Raw genomic sequence first — 23119 nt, 5'->3', positions numbered from 1 at the left:
GGAAAGTGACACTAGTGAGGAGGGAAAATCCTCCTGTATTCTGGGCCACTCCATGATTACAATACATAACTCATTTTCAGTAATTCCTTCCCTCACTGTCCCAGGCTGCTGGCAGCAGTGAGAACAGACTGTGTGATGGCCAGTGATGGGGGTCTGCAGTTTCTAATCTGCACAGGGGATGGCAGTCACTGATGTAATCTGTTGTGTGACAAAGCATCTGCTGTGTGAATGAGACAGCTCTGTGTCACTGATGTCTTCACACAGCAGCAGATTTGGTGCAGTGTATGTGTGAGCACTGTGTCTCTAATGACACAAATACTGATGGGAGCAGCCTGTCCCAGAATACAGGACGATTTTCCCTTCTCACTAGTTTCACTTTCCATAGATCACTGTTCAGTGTGTGTCTGAGGGAGGAGCAGCTGGGTGGTCTGCTCTCTGCAGTGAGGCTGCTAGAGGGGGAGGATTTGTTACTGTGTGATGAGGGCTTCTTCATGTGGATGGGGAGGGCCTGTAGCTATGGAGGGTGGGGTTGTTGCTATAGAGGGCATGCTTGGAGTAGAGTAGGAGGTTACGACTAGTTCTCATTTCAATGCCAGAACACCCCCCCTTGGACGTTCTGTTCAGAATATCTAGAAAACCGTTCAAACTAGTGACAGAAAGTAAATTACTTATTGTCATAATTCTGCAGCCCAGATATGTACTGAGATTATGTGAAAAGCCCGGACAACCCCTTTAAGGATGCAGCCACTTTTTATTTTTTAATTTTATATTTTTTTCACTTTTTAGCCATACACCAACATAGATGTACGAGGGCTTTTTTTTTTTGCAGGAAAAGTTGTAGCCCTTAAATGAAATTAATTTCACTATATAGGAGTAAGGGAAAATGACAAACAAAATTAGAAAATGTAGTGAAAAAAAAAGTGCAATTCCACCATTGTCTTTTTAGTTTTATTTTCACAGCATTAATTGTGTAATAAAAATTACATGCAGACATGATTCACCAAGTCGTATGATTATGAAAAAAACAAGCATATATAGTTTTATAAGAAAAAATTTGTTTTGTGTCGACATTTTATGAGACCCATAACTTTTTTCCTTTCCATCTATGGAGTTGTGTAAGGTCTTGTTTTATGTGCTGTGAATTGTTTTATTTACTTACGGTACACCATCCTGGGGTACATACTGTGTTTTTTCTCACTTATTGAATTTTTTTTACTGTGTGGCAGCGATTGAAAAACCTAAATTTTGTTGTTTTGACTTTTTTTCCTCTTTACAGCATTTATGGATTGGGTTACTTAATTTAATTTTGTAAGATTGGACTTTTACGGGTAGGGCAATACCAAATGTGTTCATTTTGTTTCTTACATTTTTAACTGGGGAAAAGGGGGTGATTAAAAATTAAAAATTGTATGGTGTAAAATAGCAAAATAATGTTTTTTTTATTTTCACTTTATCTGTTAGTTCCTTTAGGGGACTCGAACCTGCGATTGCTTGATCACTAGTACTATATAAAGCAATGTCACCATATTGCTGAAAATAGTAAAAAAAAAAATCAATGTTTCTTAGAATGACCAGTCACAGGCTGGATGTCACAAGAGAATTAATATGACAAGCACAGGTGCCTTCAGCAAGTGTTCAGCAGTTATAATAACCCACTGGCTTCACATGATCAGATTGTGTGCGGGGAGTTGGGAGCGCTGTGCCCAAACAGACGCCTGGATCATGGCTCTTAAATGTTGCTATCAGTGATTGACTACAGCATTTAAGTGGTTAACAGCAGCAATTCAGGTAGTTCCATTCACTGCTGTTAACCTCTTCCCGACATGCGTCGTATATGTACTGCACTGTGGGAGCTACGTTCCTGCAAACTGCTGTACATATACTGCTTCACAATCACACGGGTTCATGTTGAGCATGACCTCGCTCAAATCCAGGTATCGGCTCTATATGAGCACTGACACCCTGCCTCAACGCCCATGATCGGTGCTAGCATGAATGAAAATAAAAATTGTTTCTCTTGTCCTGCAAAAAAACAAGCTGTCATACAGCTCCATTAGTGGAAAAATAAAAAAGTTAAAGCTCTCAGAATAAGGTGATGCAAAAATAATTGTTTTCTATAAAATATTTTTTTTTGTGTGAAAGTGCCAAAACATAAAATAATATAAATGTGGTATCGCTGTAATCGTACTGACTTGAAGAATAAGCCTGTCTTATCATTTTTACCACATGTGCAATGGCATAAAAAACAAAAAACAATTCCTGAATTGCTGTTTTTTATTCCTTCAGCCTCCCAAAAATTGGAATAGAAAGCGATAAAAAAAGTCATGTGACTGAAAATGGTGCCAATAAAAATGTCAAAACTTCAACTCGTCCCACAAAAACAAGCCCTCACATGACTGTCAGCCGAAATATGGAAAAATGATTGCTCTTTGAATATGGGGATGCAAAAATTTGTTTTTGTAATAAAAAGCATCTTTTAGTGTGTGACAGCAGCCAAACATAAAAAAAATATAAATCTGGCATTGCTGTAATTGCACCAACCAGAAGAATAAAGTCACCTCATCACTAATACCACACGAGGAACAACGTAAAAAATAAATAAAACCAATTCTTCACCTGCTGTTAACTTGTGCATTCTGCCTCCCCAAGATGGCAGCATGGCTTGGCGCACATTAAGGGCAGTTTCACACGTCCAGATAATTCCGTTACCGGAAAAACCGGTACCGGAGCTATCCATGTCCGTGTGTCCATGTGGACACGTGGCACCTCCGTGTGCCGCATCAGGACCACACGGTTGGTGCCGGGAAAAAGCGCTACAGTAAGCGCTGTTCCCGGCGGCTGGTGCTGAACGTGGCTCTGATTCTCCTCTACTGCTCTGCCGTCGGCTGTCGGCTTTAGTTAGGTTGGTTGTCAAAAATAGGGGGGACCCCACGCCGGTTTAATTATTTATTTAAATAATTAAAAAAAACAGCGTCGGGACCCCTCTATCAACCTGGCTGAAGCTGACAGCTGAGGGATGCAGCCCCCAGCTGTAAGTTTTGTCTGGTTGGTTATGAAAATGAGGGGAACCCCACGTCGGGTTTTCATTCATTCTGCTCTCCTGCAGGCAGAGCAGGAGAGCAGAATGTCAGCCGCGGTCAGCACCAGCCGCCGGGAACAGTAGCTTCTTCTCGGCGGCCATCCGTGAGCATGGAGGACTGTGTGAACTGTTCTCCATGTGCACGTGTGCAGCACGTGTGTCCATGTTAAAACGGACATGTCTCTGTGTTTTGCATACGGACACAGGGCCCGTGAAAACCCGCTGACATCTGCATAGACCCATTCATTTGAATGGGTCTACGTGTGTCAGTGTCTCCGGTACGTGAGAAAACTGTCACTACACGTACCGGAGACACTAACGTGTGAAACCGGCCTTATCATGCTCTGAGCGCTTACACTGGGGTTTCTGTGCACATCTCTGAAATACTGTAAAAAAAAAATAGAAAAGTAGAACCGCGTGAAAAACATACATGAAAAAGTCACTGGACTCTGAAACCTGTTCATAATAAGCCTACATATCAATTAATCTATATGTGTGACTCTATCTGGAGAGTGCAGAAACACTTCCTATCCTGTTATTAAAATCTCTGAAATACGTGATTCAGACGGAACCCCAATGGAAGATTCTCTATAATGAGGCAGATGGAGGCACTGTGAACGCCGTCTGACCTGTGATCCAGCAATGTCCATCTTTTTCAGCTAGCATAAAAGCGCGGTCCACAACAATTTTGTGCACTTTTGAAAGGAAGGAGAATGTTGAACAGATTCAAGACAAAGTCCAGAGGAACTTTGCTGCCTCATTATAGTGAGTGGCTCCCTCTGGTGTTTCGTCACTTGAAGATTTAGATAGAAACCTCAAAACAAGTGCTCAGCATAGATCGCAGGATGTATGTGATCCCAAATGTTATGTGGTGGTAAAAATGTATCGTATTTTGCGGATTATAAGACGCACCTCAAATTTTGAGGAGAAAAATAGGAAAAAAAAAACCTTTTTGTAATAAAATAGTGGTGCCTCTTATAATCCATGTGTCTTATTGCTTACCGGGGGTGATGGCTGCGGTGAAGCGGGGTCCCAGGGTCGCTGCTGGAGGAGGCATGAGTGGGGGTTTTCTAATGTGCGTCGCTGTGGGTGAAAATGGCTGCGGTGCTTTGTGGAGCGGGGAGGGGGCTCCACTGGCATTTTGTAAAAGCCCGAAACCCCCCGCATATCTATTACTGCGATCCGGTGGCCTCCGGGAAAATCGCCGCTGGGGCGACGCATGCTCAGACTGAGATCTCAGCAACGAGATTTCGAGATCTTGGGACGAGATCTTGTTGCCGAGTTCTCAATCTGAGCATGCGCCGCCCCGGCGGCCATTTCCCTGGAGGCCACTGCATCGCAGTAATGGATGTGCCGGGGGCTTCGGGCTTTCACAAAATGGCAGCGGAGCCCCCCCGCACCACAGATCACCGCACCCATTTTCACCTTCACATCGGAATACCTCCTCATCCTAGCCTGCAGCAATGCGCCACTCTTTCCTCCTCCAGCAGCGACCCTGCTCCAACGTGGCCGGTAAGGTATATCCGCATTATAAGTCGCACCCCGATTTCCCCCCCAAATATGGGGGGAAAAAAGTGTGTCTTATAATCCGAAAAATACGGTAATTATTTTTTCTTCACTGCCCAATGGTATAAATTCTGTGGCACCCCTGTGGTGTCTATGTGATCACTGCATCCCTAGATTAATTCATTGTAAGTGTATTTTGTAAAATGGGGTCCCTTATGGGGGGGTTCTGCTGTTCTGGCACCTCAGGGTCTCTACCAATGTGACATGGCACCCTCAAACCAGTCCAGCAAAATCTGAACTCAAATATGGTGCTTCTTCCCTTCTGAGCTTTGCATTGTTCCTCAAAAGTAGTTTTCGACCTCATATGCGGTATCGGTGTACTCTGGAGAAATTGCACAACAAATTTTGGGGTCCATTTTCCCAAAAAAAAGTATTTGTGGAAAAATGTGATTATTTATTTTCATGGCTTAACCCCTTCACCCCCAAGGGTGGTTTGCAGGTTCATGAACGGGCCAATTTATACAATTCTGACCACTGTACCTTTATGAGGTCATAACTCTTGAACGCTTCTATGGATCCCGGTGATTCTGACATTGTTTTCTCGTGACATATTGTGCTTAATGTTAGTGGTAAAATTTCATTCAAATAACTTGCGTTTATTTGTGAAAAAAACGGAAATTTGGCAAAAATTTTGAAAATTTCGCAATTTTCCAACTTTGAATTTTTATGCCCTTAAATCACAGAGATACGGCACACAAAAAACTTGATAACTAACATTTCCCACATGTTTACTTTACATCAGCACAATTTTGGAACTAAAATTTTTTTTTGTTAGGAAGTTATAAGGGTTAAAAGTTGACCAGCGATTTCTCATTCTTACAACACCATTTTATTTTTAGGACCACATCACATTTGAAGCCACTTTGAGTGGTCTATATGATAGAAAATACCCAAAAGTGACACCATTCTAAAAACTGCACCCCTTAAGGTGCTCAAAACCACATTCAAGAAGTTTATTAACCCTTTAGGTGCGTCACAGGAATTTTTTTGAATATTTAAAAAAAAAATGAACATTTAACTTTTTTTCACAAAAAAAATACTTCAGGTTCAATTTTTTTTATTTTACCAAGGGTAACAGGAGAAATTGGACTGCAAAAGTTATTGTGCAATTTGTCCTGAGTACGCTGATACCTGATTTGTGGGGAGGAACGACTGTTTCGGCGCATGGCAGAGCTCAGAATGGAAGGAGCTCCGTTTGACTTTTTCAATGCAAAATTGGCTGGAATTCAGATCGGACGCCATGTCACGTTTGGCGAGTCCCTGATGTACCTAAACAGTGGAAACCCCCTACAAGTGACCCCATTTTGGAAACTAGACCCCCCAAGGAACTTATCTAGATATGTGGTGAGAACTTTGAACCCACAAGGGCTTTAAAGAAGTTTATAACGTACAGCGGTACAATTAAAAAATCATATTTTTTCCACAAAAATGATCTTTTCACCCCAATTTTTATTTTCCCAAGGGTAACAGGACCCTAAAAGTTATTGTGCAATTTGTCCTGAGTATGCTGATACCCCACATGTGGGGGTAAACCACTATTTGGGCGCATGGCAGAGCTCGGAAGGGAAGCAGCGCCATTTGACGTTTTTGGCTGGAATTGAGATCGGACACCATGTCGCGATTGGAAAACCCCTGATGTACCTAAACAGTGGAAACCCCCCACAAATGACACCATTTTGTAAACTAGACCCCCCAAGGAACTTATCTAGATGTGTGGTGAGCACTTTGAACCCCCCAGTGCTTCACAGAAGTTTATAATGCCCGGGCATGAAAATAAAAAAATCGTATTTTTTCCACAAACCTGATCAATTAGTCCCCAATTTTTTCATTTTCCCAAGGGTAACAGGAGAAATTGGACCGCAAAAGTTGTTGTCCAATTTGTCATGAGTACGCTGACACCCCATATGTGGGAGAAAACTACTGTATGGACACACATCGGGGCTCGGAAGGGAAGTAGTGACGTTTTAGAATGCAGACTTTGATGGAATGGTCTGCGGGTGTCATGTGCGTTTGGAGAGCCCCTGATGTACCTAAACTATTGAAACTCCCAACAAGTGACCCCATTTTGGACACTAGACCCCCCTCGGAACTTATCTAGATGTGTGGTGAGCACTTTGAACCCCCAAGTGCTTCACAGAAGTTTATAACGCTCGGACGTGAAAATAAAAAAATCATTTTTTTCCACAAAAATGATAATTTTGCCCCCAATTTTTTATTTTCCTAAGGGTAACAGGAGAAATTGGACCCCAAAAATTGTTTTGCAATTTGTCCTGAGTAGGCTGATACCCTACATGTGGGGGTAAAACACTGTTTGGGCGCATGGCAGAGCTTGGAAGGGAAGGAGCACCATTTGACTTTTTCAACTCAGAATTGGCTGGAATTGAGATCAGACGCAATGTTGCATTTGGAAAGCCCCTGATGTGCCCAAACAGTGGAAACCCCCAATTCTAACTCCAACCCGAACCCCAACACACCCCTAACCCTAATCTCAGCCCTAACCCTAGCCCTAACCCTAGCCCTAACCTAAGCCCTAACCCTAGCCCTAGCCCTAACCCTAACCCTAATGGAAAAATGGAAATAAATACATATTTTAAATTTTATTATTTTTCCCTAACTAAGGGGGTGATACCGGGGGTTTTGATTTACTATTTATGGCGGTTTTTATTTTTGGCAGCTGTCGCACGCTAAAAGACGCTTTTTATTGTAAAAATAGTTTTTGCATCACCACATATTTAGAGCTATAATTTTTCCGTATTTTGAACCACCGAGTCACGTGAGGTCTTATTTTTTGCGGGACGAGTTGACGTTTTTATTGGTACCATTTTCGGGCACGTGACATTTTTTGATCGCTTTTTATTCCGATTTTTGGGACGCAGAATGAACAAAAACCAGCGTTTCATGAATTTCTTTTGGGGGAGTGCGTTTACACCGTTCCGCGTGCGGTAAAATTGATAAAGCGGTTTTATTCTTCGGGTCAGTACGGTTACAGCGATACCTCATTTAGGTCGTTTTTTTATGTTTTATCGGTTTTATGCAATGAAAACTATTTTATATAAAAAATAATTATTTTTGCATCGCTTTATTCTGCGAGCTATAACTCTTTTATTTTTTCGCTGATGATGCTGTGTGGTGGCTTGTTTTTTGCGGGACAAGATGACGTTTTCAGCTGTACCATGGATATTTATATGCGTCTTTTTGATCGCGCGTTATTACACTTTTTGTTTGGCGGTATGATAATAAATCATTATTTTTTGCTTCGTTTTTTATTTTTATGTTTTAAGGGGTTTGCTAAAAGGGTTAACTAATGGGACAGTTTTATAGGGCGGGTCGTTACGGACGCGGCGATACCTAATATGTGTACTTTTATTGTTTTGGGTTTTTTTTTATTTTCAAAAAATGAATTTATTGGGGAATATTTTTTTTTTTTTTTTTTACTAATTTATTTGGCGATTTTTTTTTTTTTTTTTTTTTTTTTTTTTTAAATTATTTTTACACTTTTTTTATTTTTTACTTTATTACATAGTCCCAGGTGGGACATCACTGTCCTGTGACAGATCGCTGATCTGTCACATCACAGATCACTTTGACAGATCAGCAATCTGTCACAGGCATTGAAGAAGACTTCCTCTTGCCTGCGCTTTGCAGGCACTGAGGAAGCCAGCTTCCTCCAGGCCCCCGAAGGCCCCCGTCGCCATCTTGGATTCGGGGGCCTGGAGGAAAGGAGTCCCCCGCAGCAGCGCTGCACATTGCGCTGCCGTGGGGGGCTCAGGGAAGCACGGAGGGAGCCCCCTCCCTGCCGATGCTTCCCTTTAACTCCCGGTACACCGCGATCGTGTTCGATCGCGGTGTGCAAGGGGTTAACGTGTCAGGGGCGGTCCGTGACCGCCCCTGACACATAGTGCCGGGTGTCAGCTGTGATAATCAGCTGACACCCGGCCACTGAATATGAGTTAACAGTGTGATGCAGCAGCAAAAAAGGCAAATGCAATTCTAGGATGTATTAACAGAAGCATACAGTCTAGATCACGTGAAGTCATTATTTCCCTCTACTCCTCTTTGGTCAGACCTCATCTGGAATATTGTGTCCAGTTTTGGGCACCACATTTTAAAAAAGACATCAACAAACTGGAGCAAGTTCAGAAAAGAGCGACCAGAATGGTGACCGGTCTGCAAACCCTGTCTTACGAGGAAAGGTTGCAGGATTTGGGAATGTTTAGTTTGCAAAAGAGAAGACTGAGAGGAGACTTAATAGCTGTCTACAAATATCTAAAGGGCTGTCACATTGTAGAAGGATCAACTTTATTCTCATTTGCACAAGGAAAGACTAGAAGCAATGGGATGAAACTGAATGGGTAGAGACACAGATTAGATATTAGAAAAAACTTTTTGACAGTTAGAGTGATCAATGAGTGGAACAGGCTGCCACGAGAAGTGGTGAGTTCTCCTTCAATGGAAGTCTTCAAACAGAGGCTGGACAGACATCTGACTGGGATGATTTAGCGAATCCTGCTTTGAGCAGGGGGTTGGACCAGATGGCCCAGGAGGTCCCTTCCAACTCTACGATTCTATGATTCTATGATCAGCGGCGCTCACCATGTGGGCGCCGCTGATCGCGGTAGACGTACTATCCCGTCCATGGGCATAGGGGCCCGGGTCCCATGGACGGGATAGTACGTCGGATGTCAGGAAGGGGTTAAAATTATAAAGAAGCACCTGGGGGTTCAAGGTACTCACCACACATCTAGATAAGTTCTTTGAGGGGTTTAGTTTCCACTGTTTAGGCACATCAGGGGCTCTCCAAACGTGACATGGCGTTCGCTAATGATTCCAGCAAATTTTGCACCGAAAAAGTCAAATGGCGCTCCTTCCCTTCCGAGCCCTGCCGTGCTCCCAAACAATAATTTACCCCCACATATGGGGTATAAGTATACTCAGGAAATTATACAACAAATTTTGGGGTCCATTTCTCCTGTTACCCTTGTGAAAATAAAATAATTTGCTTCTAAAATAAAATTTTTGTGAAAAAAGTAAAATGTTCATTTTTTCCTTTTACATTGCTTTAATTCCTGTGAAACACCTGAAGGGTAAATAAACTTCTTGAATGTGGTTTTGAGCACCTTCAAGGGGTGCAGTTTTTAGAATGGTGTCACTTTTGGCTATTTTCTGCATATAGATCCCTCAAAGTCACTTCAAATATGATGTGGGCCCTAAAAAAAAGGTTTTATAAATTTTATTGTAAAAATGAGAAATCGCTGGTCATCTTTTAACCTGATAACAAACTATGTTTCAAAAACTGTGCTTGATGTAAAGTAGGAAATGTTATTTATTATTTTGTGTGACATAATTCTCTGATTTAAGGGCATAAAAATTAAAAGTTTAAAAAAATTGTAACATTTTCTAAATTTTTGCCAAATTTTCGATTTTTTTTTTTTTTTTTTTTTTTTTTTTTTTTTTTTTTACAAATAAATACAGGTCATGTAAATAAATTTTATCACTATCATTAAGTACAATATGTCACGAAAAAAAAAACAATTTCAGAATCAGTGGGATCTGTTTAAGCATTCCAGAGTTTTTACCTCATAAAGTGACACTGGTCAGAATTGTAAAATCTGGCCTGGTCATGAAGGTGAAAATAGTCTTGGGGGTGAAAGGCAAATGCTAGCTATGGAATGAATATAGCTGGCATCTGCCCTGTATGGAGTGGGCTCAGGTCCTGAGCCCGCTCAATGTACCTTGACACAGTCCATGATGTAATAGTACATCAGGACAACTTAAATGGTTAATTGTTGATTTCTGCTAGTCTGTCTGATTAATGGGGTATTCCCATGAATAGTGTGCAGCATGGCAATACTCTGGAGAGAACCAGTGTAGGTCTGTAATCTGACTAATGATCATTGTATTACGGTAATATTGGTTATAGTAGTGGTTGCATCATGGTAATAAACACATGTCCTTAACTATTTAATTAGGTATTTCTATGTTCTAATTTAATTTTCCTTCATCTGTCATCATTCCCGACCATCGCCGTACTAGTACTGCTCTGCGGGAACTGCGTTTCTGCCCGCAGCAGTACTAGTACGGCGGCACGATCACCGCCGCCTCACGCTGAGCGCCGTGGGATCAGGTGCGGGTGTCAGCTGTATGTGACAGCTGACACCCCGCAACAATGCCCACGATCCTTAAAAAATAAAGTTAAAAAAAATTATAACGTGTAAAAATATTTAAAAAAAAAAAACCCAAATAAAGAAAAAAAAAGTTAAATGAATACATTTATGTAAATAAAAAAAACAATTAAAGTACGCGTATTTGGTATCGCCACGTCCGTAACGACCCAAACTATAAAACTGCCAACTAGTTAACCCCTTTAGTGAACACCATTAAAGAAAAAGAAAAAAAAAAAAACAAGGCAAAGAAAGAATGCTTTATCATCATATCGCCGAACAAAAAGTGGAATAACACGTGATCAAAAAGACAGATATAGAAAATGTGGTACCACTGAAAATGTCATCTTGTCCCGCAAAAAACAAGCCACCATATAGCTCCATCACCTGAAAAATAAAAAGGTTATAGCTCTCAGAATAAACGATGATGTAAAAATAATTATTTTTTCTATCATTGTCCACAATCATGTGACAGGGGTGCCGATGGGCGGGATAAATGACATGCTTCTTGCTGGTGCATGTTAAATCTCGGTGTCAGAAAATGACAGCGGGATTGAACTTGTTAACAGCCTCGGGTGGAGCTCCGATCCACCTACGACTGTTAGGCCGGGGTCACACTAGCGAGGAATACGGCCGAGTGAGAGGCGCTTAAAGCACGCGTTACACACGGACCAATGATTCTCTATGGGGTCCCTCGCACCAGCCGTATATTTCTCATCTGTATTCTACGGTCCGTGCCAATCGCAGCATGCTGCGATTGTCAGCGTACTACGGCCGTAATACGCCAATGCAAGTCTATGGGTGCGCAAAAAATACGCATTACACACGGACCACACATGTGACTTGCGAGAAATACGCACCCGGTGTCTTTCAGAAAAGCCGGCAATTCAGTGTGCGATACAGTAAACTCACACTGACAGGTCTAATAAAGAAAGAATAGATATAGACACATAGAATACATATATATATATATATAATGTGTGTGTGTGTATATATATATATGTATATATGTATTCTATGTGTCTATATCTATTCTTTCGTTAGTGTTATAAACCCTGTCATAGGGCTCCATTATATGTCCATTTTGCAAGCCTGCGAGAAAATCTCGCCATACGGATGCCATACGGATTACATACGTATGCTTACATGCGCGAAATACGCGACCACACCTTGATTACGGATGACCTATGGAGCACTGTTTAGGGGCCATTCATCCGTATTACGCATGTAAAATACTGACCGTATTTTACGTCGGTTTGTGTGACCCCGGCCTTAGGGTCCAGTTTCACATAGCGACGCACCAGCGATTCCGACAACGATACGACCTGGTGGGGATCGCTGGTGCGTCACTACATGGTCGCTAGTAAGCTGCTAAACAGGCAGATCTCTTCAACGACGCACCAGCGATCCCGACAACGATGCGACCTGGTAAGGATCGCTGGTGCATTGTCACACAGCAGCTATTCTGACGACTCCCTCCTGCGTCCCTGAGTTCTGAGTTGCCAACGAGGTTGCTCGTCAGTGTCAAACACAGCGATGCATGCTGGCCAGCGGGACACCGACGATGAAAAAATGACCCAGGACATTCGAGCACGATCAGCGATATCCAGCGGGGGGGGGCGGTCGCCGCTATGTGTCTCATGTAGCGGGATCGCTGGCGAGATCGCTGTTGCGTCACAAAATCTGTGACGCATCAGCGATCTCACTAGCAATCTCACTATGTGAAACGGGGCCTTTTGAGGCACATGATGGCTGATTAAATCAACCATCAAGTGCAGGGATAGATTTGAGCTCGGTGTGCAAGCCCACATCAAAAGCAGGGACACTAACTTTGATATATATGTACGTCAAAGGTAGTGAAAGGGTTAATATTACTGGTACTAAACATGCCTGATTTGCTCTAGTTTGCCAATTAACAGGGTTTTGCGATTGTCATATCTTTAAGTTTTTCCTCTCTTGCTACATTACTCCTTTACCAATTTTCCCATAGCAGTATATCACATTATACACTAATGACCAGAATTTACATCAGAAGTTAATATTGACTATTCATCCAGGGATTCTTAATGAATATTGTAATGTTATGGGACTATGATATCCATGTGTATTTAGTGTAATCATGAGCAGCACATGGGATAGAGTAGTGTTTATACATGATGATATTTCTACATCATGAGCACTTTGGGAATGTTGCAAGTGCTACCTTGTTACAGCTTCTGATTCATACTGATTTTCCTATAACCATAGGGTATGTGCACACACTGACTTTTTTGATGCATTGTTTCCATGTGTTTTGGTCATGGAAGAATACCGTGTTTTACAGGACAAGCGAATGAGATTTCTGTAATTCAATGTACACGTTGCTTATTTTTCCCTGAAGGTTTGACGTTGTTTCAAATATGCAGCATGTTTGTTAAGAGTGCAACATCCATTCAAATAAAGCAGGAAAATATAACACAAAAACGCATACAAAACACACTGCAAAAACGCCCGTACGTTACGCAGGATTTTTCCTTTCAAATTATGTATTTTGAGTTCAGAAACCTCTGCTGCAAATACTTGTACACATACCATTAAAGGGAATGTGTCACCAGGTTTGTGGTACCTCATCTGAGAGCAGCATGACGTAGAAAATGAGAATCTGATTCCAAAGATGTATCACTCAGTTTACTGGGTGCTGCAGTTGTGATACAAGCATCGTTTTTAGATGTATCATGTAGCAGAGCTCAGAAAGCTAACCCTGCCCACACCGCAGCTTTCTGTGTACATTGCATATTGATAGTGAGCTGTTTATCAGAGGAGGGGATGGGGCTGGACCAGAGCTCACGCGAGCGGTAGTCCTGATAGTGATAATCTCTTGGCGATAAAATCTTCATTGCATTGAAAGAACAGCACACAGCCTAATAAGTGACACATCACTGAAATCTGTGCATCAGCCCCTACCTCATGCTGTTCTTTAAAAACTTAGCAAAAACCTGCTGCCAGATTCCCTTTAATCGTCTCAAAGATATCACATCAATTATCAGTCCCTTCGCTAAATTATTGTAAATTATTTTGCAAGTCTAGCACAAGAAGTTAAAGGGGTTTTCTGGGCAAAATCAAATTGTTCACAGGTGGCTTCGAGTGACCTGACCACTGCAGCCAGGAAACCACAGGCCATAGCGGCCGGGCAGCATGTGGAACAGTGATATCACCGCTTCCTGTCTCCTTCCTAACAGGGAGCAGGTGGGTGCCAGTAGGTGAGTATGACTGAGTTTATTATTTTGTACATATAAAGTCCTCTGGGCAGAATTTTATTTTGCACATACACACACAACACCTTTAAGTATCCATCATTTGTAAAGCACCGACATCGTCCACAGCATTGTTCATTGGACATAAAAAGTCTACATCGCCCTATTAAAATGCTATGTTTTTGTCATGTAAAAAAATCTTACCAAGAAGAACCAATTCTGAACTTTTTCCACCTTTAATGTCACCCAAAATCTGTACAAATAATTTTTTTGAAGGGGGGGAAATAAAAATGCCAAAATTTAAAATAATGTATGGTAGTTACATAAATGTGAACTCCCTCTTATACTAGGAATGCGGTTGTGTTCAGAATTAGCTTGCAAGTACTGGTTGTATATTGGTTGCAACAACAGTCTCCTAATTTAATCATGTCTAGTCTGTGGGGTAGGGTGGCCAGATGGAAGCCTTTACTTACAAAGAAAAACATCCAAGCCTGACTATGTTTTGCCAAAACCTAATATGTCATAAGCATGTAGGAAAACCTGTTATGGTCTGATGGGACCAAAGCTAAACTTTTTGGCCATAATTCCATAAGGTATGTTTGGGACAAAGCCAACACTGCTCATCACCATAAGAACACCATACCTACAGCTAAGCAAGATGGAGGCATTATTATGCTTTGGTGCTGTTTAACGACTTTAATCAAGGTGACTGAAAATATGAACAGTTCCAAATATTGGTCAACTTTACAACAAAGCTTTCAGGCCTCAGCTATATCACTGAAAATGAAGAATTTCATCTTTCAGCACGACAATGACCCTAAACATACCCCCAGATCAAAAGAATGGCTTCACCAAAAGAAGATCAATGTTTTGGAATGGTATAGCCTGAACCCAGACCTGGATCTAATAAAAATCTCTGGGTTGACTTGAAGAGGACACCGTACACAGGAGATGGCCTCACAATCTGACAGATTTGGTGCTACAGCAAGGAAGAGTGGGCAAACATTGCCAATATTAGACATTAATGCAACCAAATTATTTTAGATTTACATTTATTATTAAATTGAATTGGACAGATTATGGGAGACAATAAAGATGGAAACAATTCTGAAATCCACTATATTTATGATGTAACCACAATCATTTGTCCCTGTGCCCATAGGGCTCACAATCTACTTTATCGGTCAAAACCATGAAGTGAATGGCAATGTTGCCTTTTGCAGATTTTGTACTGTGTTCCACAAACGGTTACAACATACCAAACTTAATTTCTTACCTTAAACTCCTCCAGGATTTTGTAAGTCTTTCCATGATATTCACAAAAGTTTTTCACCTCCTTACACTCTGGACAACATCCATTATGTTCCACTTTAGTGCATTTTGGGTGAATTTTAGGACATTCCGGCTGATCACAAACCGGTCCATCCTCTGTACATACGCAAGGACAGTTAGAGTGACCCGGGAAAAATCTCTCTCCTAGTTTATACACAAAACCACTGTCGTCCACACAGCCTTTACCCCTGTAGTCATCAAATATTAAGTTGTCATTACTGGAAGCCTGTTCTCCTTCGTCGGCAGGGTAATCTTCTTGGTTGATTGAAGCTGATGATGCTGAAGCCATGATTGCAAAGAAAATCATGGAGACTGCAGAGATGTGTAGAGCCATTCCCCAATGTCAGGCTTATGATGTGTCACTCCACGAGGAACAGAATCAAGTTGTTGCCATGAGGTCTGCAAGCAAAGAGAGCAACAGGTAAAAAGTCACGATTTTTCGCTCGTTTTAGTTACATTTTAGCCAATTATGACATCTAGTGTTCACAAGATTTCAAATACCTCATCTCGAATTAAACATGCTAAATATTTTGTTAGGCTCCACACAACGCTTTACCTTAACAGTTTAAGGCTCTAGAAAAAAAAAATGTCTCCATGTGGTACATCAGCTGCTCTTGTGCGATAAACCCCATGATGTCATTATCTGTCAGCTACCAGCTGGAAAAGTATGGTAGAATTTGAAGCAACAGCTGAAAAACCACAGGAAGTGCATCATAACAGACAAAGAACCTCTCTCTGTAAATCTGTCTACGGATGATCATTTTTACTGTTAAAGAATACGAGTTCCAGAATGCAGAGCTTCTAGGTGTGAGCAGGTTCTCCTGTGGTGGATCCAGTCTATTCACGCCTTGTATGTTCAGCTTGCAATACCACATCTCTCCTGCAGTGGCCACTGCAGGGAATATTTAGGCTGAGTTCACACGTGGTGTTTTTTTTCGCGTTTCCGCGGCGGTTTTAACCGCGCGATTTTGCCGCGAAAAATAAGCATCCCATGCATTCCTTTGGGATTCCGCAATGCTGTGCTAATACTGCGTTTTTTACCGCGGCGGAATCGCTTCGCGGTAAAAACTGCAGCAGCTCATTAATTTTGCGGAATCGCGGCGATCCCGCACCCATAGGAATGCATTGTTCCGCTTACTTCCCGCATGTGGCTGTGCCCACCATGCGGAAAGTAAGCAGAACATTTGCGGATGGTACCCACGGTCCGGAGGAGAGGAGACTGTCCTCCGGGCTTTGGGTACCATATCCCTGTAAAAAATAGAATTATAAAATAAAAAATATTGTTATTCTTACCTTCCGGCGTCCCGCGCAGCCTTCCTGCTTCTCTCCACGCTCCCGGTCCCAGTAAGCCTTTGCGAAAATGCCCGCGATGGCATCTGTTCTCGCGGGATCGCGAAGTCTCACGGTCATTCGTGCGACGTCATCGCGAATTACCGCGAGACATCGCGATCCCGCGAGAACTGACGTCATCGCGGGTATTTTCGCAAAGGATTACTGGGAACGGCTGCGCGGGACGTCGAAAGGTAAGAATAACACCATTTTTAATTTTTTTTTGCATTTTATCTTTTACTACTGATGCTGCATAGGCGGCCTCAATAGTAAAAAGTTGGTCACACTTGTCAAACACTATGTTTGACGAGTGTGACCAACCTGTTAATCAGTTCTCCAAGCGATGCTACAGATCGCTTGGAAAACGCTAGCATTCTGCAAGCTAAATACGCTTGCAAAATGCTAGTTTTTCCGCGGGAAAATCGCGGGAATTTAAAATGCGATTTTCCCGCGGATTGGAATTCCGGAATTCTCGCGGTAATTTCCGCGAGAGTTCCAGTACGTGGGAACTTAGCCTTATAGCTGAAGGAAAATTCCAATGATCGTAGCAACTGGTTGACCTGTTTTCGAGAACCACACCCATGCTAATCAGATGATCACTGTAGTTTCTATTAAAGAAAGGTTAGTATTCGTGTGTCAAACAATGTAAATTCTAGTCTTACTCTTCATATTAACATGATGACAATTGTAAATGATATAATGAATATGTGCTAAAAAAAACAGTATGTTTAAGAGATTTATTGTATCTGAAATGTGAACTTTAATTAACCTGAAATTTGTTATGTCTTCAAAATGCCATACTTTTTTTCCTTCATCATAGCAATTTGTAGCAATCCTGGCATTTTTGGGGAGGGACTTCACAGGCCAGTATAAATAATATAACATTTTATTACTTTAGACTTTTAAGAATAGCTACCGTAACCTAAGCGAGCCTCTTGGTCTGTGATTCAGTCATGTGTATGTAGTTTTGTTTGAGACACTACGGACCTGAAAGACGTAATAAAGGCTACTTGAACACAACTACAAGCGTTTAACTAACTACCCTTTCTACACAGTAGCACGGAAAATTAAATGTCAGCCTCTCAACTACCCCCCAACTTTACATGTAGAAGAAGAGTCTCTTCTATCTGGAGAAATGACTACAGCAGCTTGTTATACTCTGGGCATTCATTGGTGTTGCAATGTACACAACCCTGCCAGTTGAGCATTAATCTCGCCTCCTATCTACTTGCATGGAACAGATATTACCATGTGTGCTCTTGTCTCTCTCTTCTTCTTATGTGATTCAGTCATGACACAGAAGGCGGCTGGTTTAGCTCTTGATATGAGTCAGTCAGCCATTTCCCTTCCAACGCACTACTAGTCACCAGCCAACATAAGAAGCTCTTACCTTCCACAACCCAAGTGGAACAGCCATGACGGCAAGGATGAAACTGAAGCCAAGACATCGGAACACATTTGAAAAATTAAAGGGGGTCTCTCATGTCCAAGATCCTATCCCAATATGTGGTAGGTGCAATCATAATATTAGCAAATACCTTCAATTATAAATGTAGTATAGTTCTTCTGATTCACTATGTTGCTTACCATATACGCAGGGTATTGCGGTAGCTTAGGCATCCATGGTTACAACCATTAACAGCTAACTAACTGTCACTATATGACATCACATAACCATGAATACCTAAGCTACTGCAATGCCCTGCACATGGGATAAGTGACATAGTGAATTAGAAGAACTATACGACATTTCTAATTGGACGTATTTGGTATTATTATTATTATTATTATTATTACTACACCTACTACATATTGGGATAGGATCTTGAAGATGGGAAAACCACTTTAACTTTATCAACGTGTGTCATTCTATAACATTTCAACCACATTAGAACCGTATTTTTGGCCCGGTGGGCAACCTTTTTAAATATTTCTGATAAAAGGTATTTTATTGTAACTATAAATGTGTATTGTTCTGGTAATCTCAGATTTCTGCCCCGACAACCAGTAAAAGGTAAATGAAATACACTGACTTCACTCGTGTTCTGTATTTCATGTCTGATCAATGATTGTCAGACACTATTCCCTGGAGCTTCTGGAGGAACCTTTATTGGGCTCATCTGTGTAATGACCATGGGGTATTTTATTGTGCACCAATGAATGATCATACAGGGAGCGTTTGTCAAAAATATGAATAAAAAGTTCTAAACCTTTGCCGCGTTTATTACAGAGGCTTTACTCGTCTATAAACCTTGCAGTGACATTGTCTTGTACTCCATTATTATTTGTATCTCTGTAAAATTTTCCACTCATCCTTTTACCAAACACTAAACCCTGCGCACATTATCCAACACATTAAATTCAGCATATACTGTAGTTATACATGGCTAACTCATTTAATCACCACTTATTAATTATAAATATGATGAATAACTGCATAAATTACCAGTCTTCTTCAATAACTAAGGAGAATCACAGAGCCAACCGAATATATTGTTTAACCTTATGGAAAAGCTGAAAATACTGTAAGACTAATTATTTATAGTAAGGAATAATACAGCGCAGGCACTAATACCATAACTGTGGGCAGCATGAGATGCCAACTGGCTGCCTCACTGCCACAAACTGTGTTTTATTCTGCAAATAGTCTCTTCAAAGAGGAAGAGAACTTGAACTATAGCACCACCTATTGGAAGTAGCTACTAAAAGGTCAATATCGACCCATTAGCGAGCCTTACCATATCATTTAGGATAAAAACCAAACAAGAATCTCAATTTGCAAACAGTGTTTTGGGGTGTTACCTCTCATCAGTGCAAAGCACGAGAACTGATTTTGCTGTATGAGAAGCCTCTGACTTAGGTCTAAGAGGCAACATTTTTTATTCTGAATTGCATAGTCAGGTACAGAAAGAAATGTTCATGGGGCATCACCTTTCTATGCCAGACTCACCTTGATTTTTAGTCCAGAGAACCAAGGAATCAGACAATTCTTTTTAGAAAAAAAAAACATTATTTCATCCATTAAAAAAACACAATTTTTCTTTTTAATTGATGAAATAAAAGTGACATTTTTTCTTACAAACCTCTGATGCCCGTGTATCCCTGGACTAAATACAGTGGGAAAAAAAGTAGTCAGCCACCAATTGTGCAATTCTCCCACTTAAAAAGATGATAGAGGCCTGTAAAGGACATCATAGGTAGACCACAACTATGAGAGTCAAAATGAGAAAACAAATCCAGAAAATCAACTTGTCTGATTTGGCAACATTTATTTTGCAAATTATGGTGGAAAATAAACATTTAGTCACCAAAAAACATGCAAGATTTCTGGCTCTGACAGACCTGTAACTTCTTTAAGAGGCTCCTCTGTCCTCCACTCATTACCTGTAGTAATGGCACTTGTTTGAACTTGTTATCAGTATAAAAGACACCTTTTCTCAACCTCAAGCGGTTACTCTCCAAACTCCACGATGGTGAAGACCAAAGAGCTGTCAAAGGACACCAGAAACAAAATTGTAGCCCTGCACCAGGCTGGAAAGACTGAATCTTGCAGCTTGCTGTGATGAAATCAACTGTGGGAGCAATAATAAGAAAATGGAAGACATACAAGTCCACTGATAATCTCCCTCGATCTGGGGCTCCAGGCAAGATCTCACAAGAACAGTGAGCAAAAATCCCAGAACCACATGAGGGGGACCTAGTGAATGACCTGCATAGAGCTGGGACCACCGTAACAAAGGCTACCATCAGTAACACACTATGCCACCAGGGACTCAGATCCTGCTGTGCCAAACATGTGCCCCTGCTTAAGCCAGCACATGTCCGGGCCCGTCTGAAGTTTACTAGAGATCATTTGGATTATCTAGAAGAGTATTGGGAGAATGTCATATGGTCTGATAAAACCAAAGTAGAACTGTTTGGTAGAAACAAAACTCGTTGTGTTTGGAGGAGACAGAATGCTGAGTTGCATTCGCAGAACACCATAGCTACTTTGAAGCATGGGGGAGGCAACATCATGCTTTGGGGCTGTTTCTCTGCAAAGGGACCAGGACGACTGATCAGTGTACATGAAAGAATGAATGGGGCCATATATCATGAGATTTTGAGTGCAAACCTCCTTCTATCAGCGAGGGCATTGAAGATGAAATGTGGATGGGTCTTTCAGCATTATAATGATACCAATCACACCACCAGGGCAACGAAGAAGTGGCTTTGTAAGAAGCATATGAAGGTCCTGGAGTGGCCTAGCCAGTCTCCAGATCTCAACCCCATAGAAAACCTTTGGAGAGATTTGAAAGTCCATGCTGCCCAGCGACAGGCCCTAAACATCACTGCTCTAGAGAAGATCTGCATGGAGGAATAGGCCAACATACCACCAACAATGTGTGCCAACTTTGTGAAGACTTACAGAAAACGTTGACCTCTGTCATTGCCCACAAAGGATATATAACAAAATATTGAGATGAACTTATGTTAATGACCAAATACTTATTTTCCACCATAATTTGCAAAATAAATCTTACCAAATCAGGCAAGGTGATTTTCTGGATTTGTTTTCTCATTTTGACTCTCGTAGTTGTGGTCTACCTATGATGTCAATTACATGCCTCTCTCATCTTTTTAAGTGGGAGAACTTGCACAATTGGTGGCTGACTAAATACTTTTTTCCTCACTGTATATTGCATTGTCTTGGTGGAAAGCTGAATGGAGTAAGCATGGAGGCTCACTAGTAGAGATGAGCGACTTTGCCTTTTTTCATGTCGAGTCAGGTTTCATGAAACCCGACTTTCTCAAGTCGGGTCGAACTAAATCGGCCGATTATCGTGAAAAGTCGAAGGCCGACTGAAACACGAAACCCAAAGCAAGTCAATGGGGAACCAAGGTCGGCAGGGAGTGGAGGACAGGAAACACACCTACAGTGCCCATTTTAATGCCAAAAACATCAATTCTTATTACTTAAGCTTGTCAACCTTAATTTAATTTATAATAATAGCTAGGCATTGAAAACTGGGGGTTATTTGGCTAAAGTTGTGGGGGGGTAGGGCTGGCTTCAGATTTTCGTGGGCCCTGGGCCAAAGAGTGTCACTGGGCTCTTTTAACACATGCCACAATTCATGATCCTCTGATATGGCAGAGAAATAGCGGTATAGTACAATGAAAAATACTTCACTTCTTACATCTCATGACTGATATCCATTTTAAATTCTCCAATAGCTCCAAAAACAGACAATACATTACTCCATACAGTATTATGGTCACAACATTGTGCGCTATACAGAGTAATGAGGCCCATATATTTCTCCATACAGAATCATTGGTCCCATATAATGTTTGAAACAGTATATGATGAGCTCCACATAATGCTACAGTATATGTTGGTCCCCATGGATGAAGCTCCACTTTGTTATGGGCCCAAATAATGCTCCATATAGAATGGGCCCCATTTCTAATGCTCCAGTGCATAAAGGGCCCTGTAATTGCTTCTCCAGTGTCTGATGTCCACCTTTGGAATGCTCCAGTGTATGGTGGGCCTCATATATCATTCTCCAGAGTATAGTGCTCCTCAAAAATAGCTGTCCCAACATTGAAAATAATTAAATAAGTCTCGTCGCTAGGGAATCCCTGTACTAGTCTGGACTCCTCGTCTTCCCCATCTTCCATCTCACTGCACTTGGACTATTTAGGCAGAGTGCGTACGGACGTGATGTCTCCGCGCTCTCTGACCAGAATGTCACTGTCTGGAAACGCGGAAGATGTCACGGCGGTGGAGCAGGGAGAGGTATTTCAACTTTGCAAGTGCTGTGATCCTGAGCAAGAAAGGGGGGCCCACTCGTTGGCGACGGCACTGGCACATGGCCCCTCATAGTACAGCGGTGTGTCTGACGGCGGGTGGGCCGGCAGAGACACTTTTGCGTACTATGAGGGGCCCTGTGCCAGTGCCGTCACCCATGAGTATGCCCTCCCCACCTGCTCAAGGAACTTGCACTTTCATCTGCACCTTCCTCCTTGTCACCGTGTAAGGTGGTATAGTATGCGGGAAGGGGAACCTGAATTTCATCAGGGTCAGATTCTGGCTCTGTAGAGTGTGAGGGGAATGTAGTGGTCTGGGTCAATGTACCAGCAGAATCATCTAGCAGTGGCTGGGCATCAGTGCACTTGTGGCGCCCCCAGGAGTACGGTCACCACAGTGGCATTACCTTCCTCCTGGGGAGTGTGATGTCATGCTTGGGAGCAACGAAGGATCTCTCTAGCAGTTAAACCAACACACAGCACAGTTCCCACTCCACGCCAGCAGGGAGACCTCTGAACCTGACTGCTGAGGAGCTGCTCTCTGTGGTCGGGAGGAGGTAAGTTAGGGCAATCTGTGAAGGGAAGGGGAAGTGTGTGGATGTGAGAAGGGGAGCTGGAGGATGAGCAGA

At 41.9% G+C, this 23119-nt stretch overlaps 1 protein-coding gene and 1 long non-coding RNA gene across 3 annotated transcripts in view; one reads left to right on the top strand and one right to left on the bottom strand.

Moving 5' to 3' along the window:
* The window catches only part of VWC2L (von Willebrand factor C domain containing 2 like), a 252623-nt gene that overhangs the window by 213844 nt on the left and 15660 nt on the right, over nt 1-23119 (bottom strand). For both annotated transcript variants that reach the window (XM_073553220.1, XM_073553219.1), the window contains exon 2: nt 15316-15770. In XM_073553220.1, coding sequence (XP_073409321.1) covers nt 15316-15705 — 390 coding nt within the window. In that variant the 5' untranslated portion in view covers nt 15706-15770. The remainder of the gene's footprint in view (nt 1-15315; nt 15771-23119) is intronic.
* Nucleotides 1-23119, top strand: part of LOC141056768 (uncharacterized) — an 80074-nt gene that overhangs the window by 46234 nt on the left and 10721 nt on the right. The window contains exon 2 of the long non-coding RNA XR_012221933.1: nt 15618-15792. This is a non-coding gene — a long non-coding RNA (uncharacterized lncRNA). The remainder of the gene's footprint in view (nt 1-15617; nt 15793-23119) is intronic.

This window comes from Dendrobates tinctorius, unplaced genomic scaffold (assembly GCF_039654945.1).
Source record: "Dendrobates tinctorius isolate UK_male_01 unplaced genomic scaffold, ASM3965494v1 ptg000199l, whole genome shotgun sequence".
NCBI lineage: Eukaryota > Metazoa > Chordata > Amphibia > Anura > Dendrobatidae > Dendrobates > Dendrobates tinctorius.
Note: the sequence above shows the minus strand (reverse complement) of the source record. Positions and strands in the feature narration are given on the sequence as shown.